The sequence below is a fragment of the Anolis sagrei genome, chromosome 5, assembly GCF_037176765.1.
Source record: "Anolis sagrei isolate rAnoSag1 chromosome 5, rAnoSag1.mat, whole genome shotgun sequence".
NCBI lineage: Eukaryota > Metazoa > Chordata > Lepidosauria > Squamata > Dactyloidae > Anolis > Anolis sagrei.
In genome coordinates, this window is record NC_090025.1 from 140,501,551 (window position 1) to 140,513,134 (window position 11,584).

The 11,584-nt window shown below is 35.3% G+C and overlaps 1 protein-coding gene across 2 annotated transcripts in view; it reads left to right on the forward strand.

The window, feature by feature from the left end:
* The window catches only part of USP15 (ubiquitin specific peptidase 15), a 55,205-nt gene that overhangs the window by 39,630 nt on the left and 3,991 nt on the right, over positions 1–11,584 (forward strand). For both annotated transcript variants that reach the window (XM_060777541.2, XM_060777542.2), the window contains 12 exons: positions 108–266; positions 1,104–1,328; positions 2,588–2,671; positions 2,773–2,867; positions 3,146–3,337; positions 4,245–4,360; positions 6,062–6,334; positions 7,573–7,643; positions 8,749–8,864; positions 9,498–9,647; positions 10,538–10,641; positions 10,727–10,815. In XM_060777541.2, the coding sequence (XP_060633524.1) occupies positions 108–266; positions 1,104–1,328; positions 2,588–2,671; positions 2,773–2,867; positions 3,146–3,337; positions 4,245–4,360; positions 6,062–6,334; positions 7,573–7,643; positions 8,749–8,864; positions 9,498–9,647; positions 10,538–10,641; positions 10,727–10,815 (1,674 nt within the window). The remainder of the gene's footprint in view (positions 1–107; positions 267–1,103; positions 1,329–2,587; positions 2,672–2,772; positions 2,868–3,145; positions 3,338–4,244; positions 4,361–6,061; positions 6,335–7,572; positions 7,644–8,748; positions 8,865–9,497; positions 9,648–10,537; positions 10,642–10,726; positions 10,816–11,584) is intronic.

Genomic DNA, 11,584 nt, shown 5'->3' on the forward strand with positions numbered 1-11,584 from the left:
CATATATTTAAAATTCCCTCTAAGGGAAGAAATGCATTTTTATCATTACAGAAAACAATTATTTGGTTTTTCATTTGACACCAGTGTGCACATTTTATTTTTTCTAGACCCAGGTTGGACGATTTGCTCCACAGTTCTCGGGGTATCAGCAACAAGATTGCCAAGAACTACTTGCCTTTCTTCTAGATGGCCTACACGAGGATTTGAATCGAATTAGGAAAAAGCCTTATATTCAGTTAAAAGATGCAGATGGAAGGCCAGACAAGGTATGTGTTAATTGTGTTGTAATTTTTTGGGGTTGGAACATTAATCCAGTGGTATTAAACCTTTTGTAAATTGCTGTAACTCAGAATGGAACTCAGAGATACGTATTTGAAAAGTAGGTATTTGATAAGTATTTACAACATAATAAATATCAAGTATTATTGTTTTGTTAATGCATTGACGAGGTAAACCTTTGTCATGGATCACACAAGTGTAACAACATGCACAATTGTATACAGGTATTCCATTGTGAACTGCTTATTCAAGGAGAGTCACAACTATACAAGATTAATCCAACTGTAATTAAGCCATTACAGGCACAGCAAGAACTCTTTATGGCCAGTTCACACAGCTGTCATTCATTTACGTGTTAACAACAACAACAACAACAACTTTATTCTTGTGGTTGAGGCCTTGGCCTTTGTAAGCTGCATCGAGTCCTTCGGGAGATGCTAGCGGGGTACAAATAAAGTTTAATAATAATAATAATAATAATAATAATAATAATAATAATAATACCCCGCCACCATCTCCCTAAAGGGACTCGAGGCAGCTTACATGGGGACTACACCCAGCAAAACAGAATGAAACATTGCACAATTAATATACATTGCATTTCAGTAATTAAAACAATAACATCGAACAAGAGACATCATAACAACACAAAACAACAATAACCATCAACCAGTAGTCGAGTGTTGCTTGAATGCATAATCTTCCAAATCAAATTTAATGTGAATAAAGAAGCGCCAGCCATGTTTAGATATTTATTCAGAATTTTAAAGAAAATATATTTATAAACTTACGTTATACTTATGTTGTTGTTTTTTTTTGCTTAGGTGGTTGCTGAAGAAGCTTGGGAAAACCATTTAAAGCGAAATGATTCCATCATTGTAGATATATTTCATGGACTTTTTAAATCAACCTTAGTTTGTCCAGAATGTGCCAAGATCTCTGTAACATTTGATCCCTTTTGCTACTTAACTCTTCCGCTACCCATGAAAAAAGAACGCAGTTTGGAAGTTTATTTAGTTAGAATGGATCCGCTTGCCAAACCTATGCAGGTGAGAAGTATCTGCATACTATATTCAAACATTTTCTCCTTCCACAGCCTGTCAAAAACTTATTTTAATTATTTTGCTTATGTTAATATTGCATTTGAAATATATGCCTCAACTTTATGGTGCATCAGTCTTTTTCCTTTACTGTGTGTTATTTATTGTACTAGACTAGACCAAAGGCAGAAGCTATCATTCCTTATAGTGTCACTGTAGTAGTCTTAGGTTGCGGCATAAACCAGTCCAAATAAAAAAGTATTAAAGTATTGATTGTTACACAATCAAGAATGAAAGGCTTAAACTGCATAGCATGCTTGTAAAGCTACTCCAGACTACCACCCCCAATACTCGTTTAAGTAGGGGATCTACTATATTTCCTCTGTCCCTGTTCAAAAGTTATTGCTATGGAATCACTGTTTTGAACGAACTGGAGAACTCCCTTTTGATTAAAATGGGCATTTAATACATACTTGGACAATAGTTTGGATGCCGTAGACAAACTGGGCTAAAATTAGCAAGCAACTAGTAAGGGAGCTGGTCATGTGAAAAGAAAGGACTGTGTGAACCTACAGCACATTCTCAATTAAAACCATGGGTTGCATGTTGTTCAACACGGTTAGGGTACATGTGACGTATAGCTACAATAATATTTAACATTTGCTGAGGAAAAGTAGACCCCAACAACATATGGAAGGCCATTTGGTCCCTGCCCTAAATTAGAAGGAAAAATGGATATTCACAACATTGGTGGATTCTTCAGAAGGTTATTTTTCTATATCTTTTTAGCAATTAATTTGGCTGGCTTCTGCCCCTTTCTGTGGCTGTGAGGGTGTTTTTTTTTCCCCCTTCCTTGAGATTTGCACTGCGGACTTGATATACAGCTTTACAGTTTTGCTTTCTGGAAATTGCTGAACTGCCATTTCTACTTGTCCTAATTAGTCATAGAAAGTTAACATAATGTAGTCAAGAACCTTCCAAAATTATATATACATTTGAATCAGTATTCCTCATTTATAACAATAAATTTGGCTAATTATAGGTTTCCCAGGTTTTTCTGTGGTTACTAAGTAATTATTCTTGAAGTATTAAAGAAAATCCTTCCTACACCAAGAAAAAACCCACTTGATTTTAACAAAAAGCTGTTTTCCTTTTAGAGGTGCAATTAGCCATCTTGTCTCTAGAATTATTTAACAATACTTAAATGTTCAAAGTAATGTCAAGCATTTTGCTTTCTTGAAATAACACTGCTTGTATTTTATTTTTAGTACAAAGTAGTAGTTCCAAAAATTGGAAATATACAAGACCTCTGCACAGCATTGTCAACTTTGTCTGGTGTTGCTGCAGATAAGGTATGATGTTTCATAGATAATGTTATATTTTGTTATATATACATTTAAACAATGATTTTTTAGATTCATAGCAGTAAAATACTAATTTTATTTCTTTTTAGATGATAGTTACAGATATATACAACCATAGGTTCCATAGGATATTTGCAATGGATGAAAATTTGAGTAGTATTATGGAGCGTGATGACATCTATGTGTAAGTACAAATTAAAATGTCCCAAAAAGTTGTGTTCTTATGGTTTCTAGTAAAAGATTGGTTAAAGCATGGATTGTAAATGAATCTCTTTCCACAAGGTGTTAAACTCTGTCCTTATAAGGGTGAATGTTAATACAACTCACAGTCCAACACAATTGAAGACCACATATGCACCATTGCTGGGAAAATAGCAATATTTTAATATACGCTGTGTTCTTTCCTTCTTTTTCCTCTTTCTCTCTCTTTCCTTTTTACATTTTTGGTGGTGGTTATTTTAGATTTGAAATTGGTATCAACAGAACTGAAGATACAGAGCAAGTTGTAATTCCAGTTTGTTTAAGGGAGAAGTTTCGGCATAGTGGTTATAGCCATCATAGCGGTTCCACACATTTTGGCCAACCTTTCCTTATAGCAGTGCCTAGAAACAATACAGAAGATAAGCTGTATAATCTTCTACTCTTAAGAATGTGGTAAGTATACAAGAAAATACTGATATTGCACTTTTTGTTGCATTAGAACATGTGGGCTAAAATCCTGTTCATGCTGTCCATCTATGGACAACACAAGCCTGAAAGGGGATATCTGGATTCTCATGCACATTAATAATCTGGGAGCATCATAGGTCTTGGTGTTGTGCACTGTACCACCTCCATAGTTAGACTACTTTTTTCTATTCGATGGATTATCTGAAGATCAGCCTTTAATTTTACATGGTTTGATATTCACGGTATTCTTAGAGTGTACAGCTGGGAGATCTCACAAAGTCAATTTGCTCTAATCCCATTTAATAACAAAGTATTTTTGTGAGCTATACCTAGAACAGCTTTTGTTTTTTGTTTATTTCATTAATCTTGTAGCCACTCTTTAATAAAGTAAGTTTCTGCTACAATTTAAAATACGCTCACATACACTAACAGTAAAAGTAAAGGTTTCCCCTGACATTAAATCTAGTTGTGGTGCTCATCTCTATTTCTAAGACGAAAAGCCGGCTTTGTCCGTAGACGCCTCCAAGGTCATGTGGCCAGAATGCCTACATGGAGTGCCGTTACCTTCCCACAAAACTGTACCTATTGATTTACTCGCATTTGCATATTTTCAGACTGCTAGGTTGGCAGAAACCAGGCCTAACAGCAGGAGCTCACCCCGCTCCCCGGGTTCAAACCACCAGCCTTCGGTCAGCAAGTTCAGCAGCTCAGCGGTTTAACCCGCTGTGCCACTAGGGGCCACTCAAACATTATAAAGTAGTACAAAATAAATAAACAATAAAAGTTAATATTATGTATGTTTTTCTTAATTTTAGAGAAAACTTTATCTAGGGTAGAAAATATACATATTTAATAAGAGTTGTTTGTATAACTACTGATTGCTATTTTCCAGCCGATACGTGAAAACCTCTACTGAAACAGAAGACACTGAAGCATCCTTGCAGTGCTGCAAAGATAACGGTATCAATGGCAATGGCCCAAATGGAATTCATGAAGAAGGATCCCCAAGTAAGGCATGAATTGCAAACAGCTGCTTAAAACTGTGTTGGTCATTGGAGATAATCTAAAATAATCGGACTGTGTAGCCCATTAGATGCCGGTTAACTGATTTCTCATCAATCCTTAGCAATTGGTGTGCTAGTAAGGTTAAAAGGAGTTACAGTCCAACATCATTTAGAGGCCTGCACTTTGTTGTCCCCTGGATTAATATGGGTTGAACATTTTTTTACCGCATTGGATATATCTGAAATTATTAGGAGGGCCACTATTTGCCCATCTCCATTCTAAGTGATAGGGCTTTTTACTTATATACACATTCAACAGATGTTGAACTACTGTATTTTCTGGCATATAAGACTACTTTTTAATCCAGGAAAATTTTCTCAAAAGTTGGGGGTCATCTTATACACTGTGTGTCATTTTATAGGGTGGGTGCTGAAACTTCCAAGCTGGACTGGAGAATCTGCAGTTGCCCCATATGGTGGGGGGAGATCAAAAATGGCTGTGGCCGCATCCCCACCGTACGCGGCAACTGTATGAAAACAGCAAGGGTGGCACTGTACAAATATGGTAGAAGAAAATCCACTCACCAGGATTTGTGGAAAGAAGTGATTTGATGCGGTCCTGATGATGAGATGAGGGGGCGCCTCACCAAGAAGGTATAAGTTAAGGGTGGAGCAAGCTGCAGGCGTCTGGGAAGCCCGGGATATGGAAAAAAAGAGATAGAATGGTGCTGTGCCCAAAAAACATGCCTCTTTTCCACCCTTGTATCGTATTACCATACCTCCTTCTCTGCCTCTCCGATTTCGCTCCTGAGGACTGCAGGGAAGCAGTGCAGACATGCATGTGTGAGATCTGTGAGGCAGAGAAGGAAGTATGTTAATGGGAAAATTACCATATTGAAATCAAATCTGATGTTTTTTAAATATTTTATTTGGTGTGCGTTGGAAGAGGGGTAGTCTTATATGGCAAGTATATCCCAAACTATATTTTAACTGGAAAAGTTGGGGGTCATCTTATACACCCAGATGTCTTATACGCCTGAAAATACGGTTTATATTGACAAATTTAAGTGAAAAGGATGTTTTCAGTTGTTGTGGTTGGTATTTTCTGCCAGGTCATCTAATTTGTTTTTAATTCACATGGTAGTATCTTCAAATGCAAACATGTTAAGTGTATCAAAATATTAACATTTTATTTCAGATTAAAATTAATTTAATAAAAATAAAAATGAAAGGAGCTAACATTATGGAAGTCATGTCTTTTTAATTAATGAAACAAGTAATTGCAACTATACATGTATTTATAGTCATTTACGTAAATTTAAACATTAGTTTTGAGATAGAAATGACATAGTCAGTATGTGATTGAATCTGAATCTCAACTTGTACTGTAAGTATTTTCCTTACAGCAGTAGATACTTTGTAGAAGCTGCCCCATCTGATCTGATAGTGAGACAGGATCCTCATAAAGTAAAAACCCAGTGTTTTGTCCAATACTGAAAGCCAAGAGGCAGCAGCAGAGCCAAATTTTGATCTGCAAGGTCATAGGAATGCTTCTTACATATCTGACATATGCCAAGAAGAGTATCCCAAAGGACCAGTGCGAAGTACAGACTCACAGTTGTGGTTGTATATTTTGGCAGCTTCCCTTTAATAAAGGTATAGCAATAATGTATGATAGAGGGTGTCTCTGTATTTTCATTTCCAGGTGAAATGGAAACCGATGAGCAAGATGATGAATCCAGCCAGGATCAGGAACTTCCTTCTGAAAATGAAAACAGCCAGTCAGAAGATTCTGTTGGAGGAGATAATGATTCTGAGAATGGGTTATGCACAGAAGACTCCTGTAAAGATCAACTTATAGGGCACAAAAAACGATTGTTCACATTCCAGTTTAACAGCTTAGGCAATACCGATATCAATTATGTCAAAGATGATACAAGGCATATACGATTTGATGACAGGCAACTTAGGCTAGATGGTAAGATTTTCTAGTGAAACAGATTTGATTCTCTTCAGTTATTTTGTTTAGAACAATATATTTAATTATAATTTCATTTCCCTGTGCCTTTTAGGGCAAGCCCTCACTAAATGGCTTAAAACAAACATGTTTTTAAAAGAAGAATAATGACTTAAAGAAATAAGGTCTTCACCCCATGCCAAAGGACTTCAGAGTAGATGGTAGATGAGATTCCACAATTGTACTGCTACTAATGCCAAGGCACTTTGGTCAGTACTAACCCTGTGTCTTTCAGACAGTGGCAGAATTCAAAGAGAGGACTTCTCAGAGTAGAGATTAGCAATGTACAGGCAAATACAGAGAAATTTCCAAAATTAAAATCAGATTATGTACATTTGACAAAGGACCACTGTATAAGGTCTTGCTGCTCTATCCTGGATTATAATCTTACAGCTGTGTTTGAACTAGCTGTAATTTCCAATCTGTCCAAAGTTGTCCCTATGCATACAGGGTTTCTCAAAAAGTTGCCATATATAAGGAAAATGGGAAATTATAGCAAAATGTACCTTCAGTTACATAATATTCATTACAAAATTAAACAGAATATTCTCTATGTGTTGGTCATCTTTGCCCCATTCATGGAGGACACATTCCAAGGTATCTGTTGTTATACAAGTATCTGCATTTCAAATGCATTCCTTTAAATGATCTGTGTTTCTAATCTTTTCCTTGTACATCATGGCTTTTTAGTGGTTCCACAAGTAAAAGTCGAGTGAGGGAAGATCAGGAGATCTCGCAGGACATTCTATAGGGCCATGGCAAGCAATCCATATGTATAGAGACTTTTTGGGACACCCTGTAGTTGTTTAATCTGACATTACCAAAACATGGAAGTCTAAGGTGAGGCTCTTTCCATGTAGTGTCAGTAGCTATTGTACTAGACTTACAACAGGAAAAGTGGGCAAGAATTAGTTATTTTTGGTCATTTTTGGCAGTTTTCCCATTCAAATGAATCTAACCCATTTATGATTTTAGTTATTATACTTGCAGCGAGCAGGATTCTATAGCATATTTGATTCAGCTAACTTAACTTTTTAAATGTTGTGGTTATAATAGTGTGAATCATTGTTTTGTGATTTTTTTTTTACTTAGAACTCATAATAGACATTTAATGTTTTGATTAGTCATCAGTAAAAAAATATTTTTTTAAATTTAAATAAATGCAGCATTTCTAAAGGAGGTTTGTATTAACTTTTTAGAAAGATCTTTCTTGGCTTTGGATTGGGATCCTGAATATAAAAAGAGATTCTTTGATGAAAATGCTGCTGAGGTATGTAACTTTTAGCAAAAAGATTTTACTATTTGACCAATAAATATTGATCAATTATCAGGGGACAAATTTATGGTATCTGTATCACAGCTTGTATTTTGATAACATAGTGCCCAAAGGACTATCAGGAGGTTTACCATATTAGCTTTAGGGATATTTCTTCCTTTTTTAAATTTTACCTTCTGTTTTTTTCTTTCTTTGTTTTAAAAGCTGCTGTTTCTTCTCAGGCAAGAATAATAGTCACAAGGCAGAGCTTTGCTTTTTTAAAGGTACTTTTACAACCAACATTTGAGTTTTCATAGACTCATGGAGTTGGAAGAGACCTCATGAGCCATCTAGTCCTACCCCCTGCCAAGAAGAAGGAAAATCGCATTCAAATCACTCCTGACAGATGGCCATCCAGCCTCTGTTTAAAAGCCTCCAAAGAAGCTCCCATACTCCGGGGGCAGAGAGTTCCACTGCCAAACAGCTCTCACAGTTAGGAAGTTCTTCCTAATGTTCAGGTGGAATTTCCTGTCCTGTAGTTTGAAGCCATTGTTCCATGTCCTTTCTCTAGTGCAGCAGAAAGCAAGCTTGCTGCCTCTTCCCCTATGACTTCCTGCCACATTTTTTTAGAAACAGTTTGCCAGGAATGTTTTTAAGTTTTGTTACTTTATCTTGTAAATTCTTTAAAAACCAAAAACAAATGAAAAGCATCAAGCAATGACCAATGTGACAAGCTACTTCTCTGTTTACAGTGTTAACTACTTACTAGTCAAGCACACTTTTGCACTTTTACTTTTAAATAGTAACTTTTCAGGTCTGTTTCTAAAAGTGAACCAAGGATATGATGTATGAATAATTCACCCCATTATATTGGTTACCCAAATTCCCCTTTCCAAGTCAGCCAAACTTGAAATCAAGCAAAAGGAATCCAATCCTGTTGGACACTAAAACCTTTCAACATAATGTTTCATAGATCATTTATTAATAAAAATATTTAATTTTCCTTCTGGGGTCGTTTTTCAAATTTGGGAGCATGTAGTCCTTATTTACATCAAGACAATATCACTAAAATGGGTTTTGTTTCATTTGTTTTCTTAACTCAAGAAATACTTCTCTTTAGGATTTTGAAAAGCATGAAAGTGTGGAATATAGACCTCCAAAAAAACCCTTTGTGAAATTAAAAGATTGCATTGAATTGTTCACAACAAAGGAAAAGTTAGGTGCTGAAGATCCATGGTAAGAGAAAAATGTAGACTTGCTTGTACAAATGTAGAATTCATTCTATCCATCATTTATCTGTGTAATTCTTCACTTTATCTACATGGTAATTTAGTCCAGAAATGAAATGTATTGGAAAATGAGAATTTCTACCAAACTAGAAAACTGATGTTTTGGGACAGTGTTTTAGCAGTTTAAAGAAAGAGCTGTGTGTTTTAGGGACTTAGCTACATAGTATATTTATTTACCCTGTAGAGTCCTGTCAGTGTAAGTTGTAGGGGAAATGTGTCCTCAGAGCAACCTCTGCTGCATATGAATGACAGCCAGTCATCTACATGGGGCTGAGTTTCAAAAGTGAGATATCCTACTTCGTTGTGGATTGCTCCTCCTCCTTATCTATAAAATGCATGTGGTTTTGTCTTTGAAATGCTTTAATACTATAAAGAAATAGGAAGGCAAGAACGAACTTATATTTAAAGTTCGCTCTTTATCCTGGTTGGCTCTTTATTGACTCTTTGAGCAGTACCATAACGTTCAGTTTCCACTGGCTTTAGAAAAAAGAAATGCTTACTTGCCATTTACTGACCATACACTTCTACTTAGTCTATATCAACTTATCAAATTTCAAATCTAAAATGTCTTTTCTTTTAGGTATTGTCCAAACTGTAAAGAACATCAGCAAGCAACCAAAAAGCTAGATTTGTGGTCGCTGCCGCCAGTATTGGTAGTTCATCTAAAACGTTTTTCTTATAGCAGATATATGAGAGATAAGTTGGATACTTTGGTTGAGTTCCCGATAACGTAAGAGAACCATATCTAAAATTAATTGACTATTACTGGTATATTTGATGTTTAATTTGACGTACTGTTATTTAAAAATTCAAATATTTGTATTAATATCAGTAACTTAGTAATACTAGCATTAGTGCCCTTGTGAAATTAAGCAAGGCAAGTGGCTACAAAACAGAGGGCTTCTTCAGTGATGACAGCCCATCTATATAGTGGGACCTCCCCAAAGGACTGGTACTGGTTTTCCCCACATGTGTTTTATTTTGGTTTCATTTGTTGATCTGGAAATTAACCTAGAAGTTATTTAGTATAATCTCATTCGCTCTTCTCAATAGCAGTGAACGGAATTCTCAAACAAATTACTATATATTCACAACAGCCCAGTGGAATGGATTAGACATAGGTCAACCAGAGCTTGATTGTTTAGTAGAGAATTGAAGCTGGGTCTTTCCAGTTCCAGTCTAGCTTTCTAATTATTATATTTGCTTTATCCTATTTTTCCTTTGTGATCGGGCATCCAATACATGTATCTTGTTTTGTTTTCTTATTAACTTTATTTATATTGTACCTTTTTCTTCAGAAATGGAACTCATGGTTGCTTACAACATTAAAACAATCTAGATTATATTAAAACAATATAGAGACATACAATCGGATTATCATTCAAATGTACTTAAATGATTAAAATTAAAGCAAATTATAAAAAAATGAATGGATACAAATAGTGGGAGGGAGTCTTATCTCTTGAAACAACATCTTAATTATCAAAGTTTTCAAAGAGGTTCACGTCTTGCTTTCCATAAGAATTTACTGTCACCACTTCATCTCAGTGAGTTGTTTTGTAGTGAAATGAAAAACTCACCAACCATTTCCACAATTAATTTAAACTGTTCCTTTAACAGTGATTTGGACATGTCCGAGTTCCTTATTAATCCAAATGCTGGGCCTTGCCGCTATAACTTGATTGCTGTGTCAAACCACTATGGAGGCATGGGAGGAGGGCATTGTAAGTAACTTAATTTGTTTGTAGAATGACACCTTTTTGTTCTGTTTTCAGTACTTTTAATAAAGCATTTTTTTTGTTATCCTAGATACTGCTTTTGCAAAAAACAAAGATGATGGAAAGTGGTATTACTTTGATGACAGTAGTGTGTCCACTGCCTCTGAGGAACAGATTGTGGCAAGTATCTTTTGTTATCCTAAAAAAATACAGCAGTCATACTCAAGAATAAAAATTAAGGCAAACCTGCTTATTACTTTATTTATATCATTTGAAGTGATACACAATAGTCTTTAGCATAAGATATATAATTAACCTCAATAAAGTTCATCCTTGTAATAGTATTTTTGACTTTTATGTATAACAATGAAATAGAATCAACTAATTTGAAATATGGTACTGGTTAGGAGCACTACAGATGCCATGGACTGCCTAAAGGACAAATGAATGGGTCCTAGAAAAAATTAAGAAAGAACTTAGTATAAAATTTTATTACAATATACTTTGGACCTACTGTAAAATTACTACCTGGAAAACAAAATAATGGAATGTAATAGGAAATGGGGAAGGTAGTGGGTACCCCGTTACGGATAGATATATGTATTCAATTACAAGAGCCACAGGCCTGAGTTTGAAAGATCTGAGCAGGTGTTTTGATTACTAGGGCTCTTGGATAGCTTTTGCTTATAGGATTGTCATGAATCAAAACTGAATTGACTACCAACAACAACAGAATAACAAGATTCCAAAACATACAAAGTGTAGTACTTGGGTGATTGCGACAAACGTGGTGATATAAAAAGACTGTCCAAACAAATACGTTTTCTATAAAAAAAAAAGAGCTACAGCAAAGATTAATGATCTTACTCTATATGTGTGATCTAGATACTACAGTAAAAGCAAGGGCCAATAGAAATTTTTTAATTACCTTGAATATTACATCAAGGAT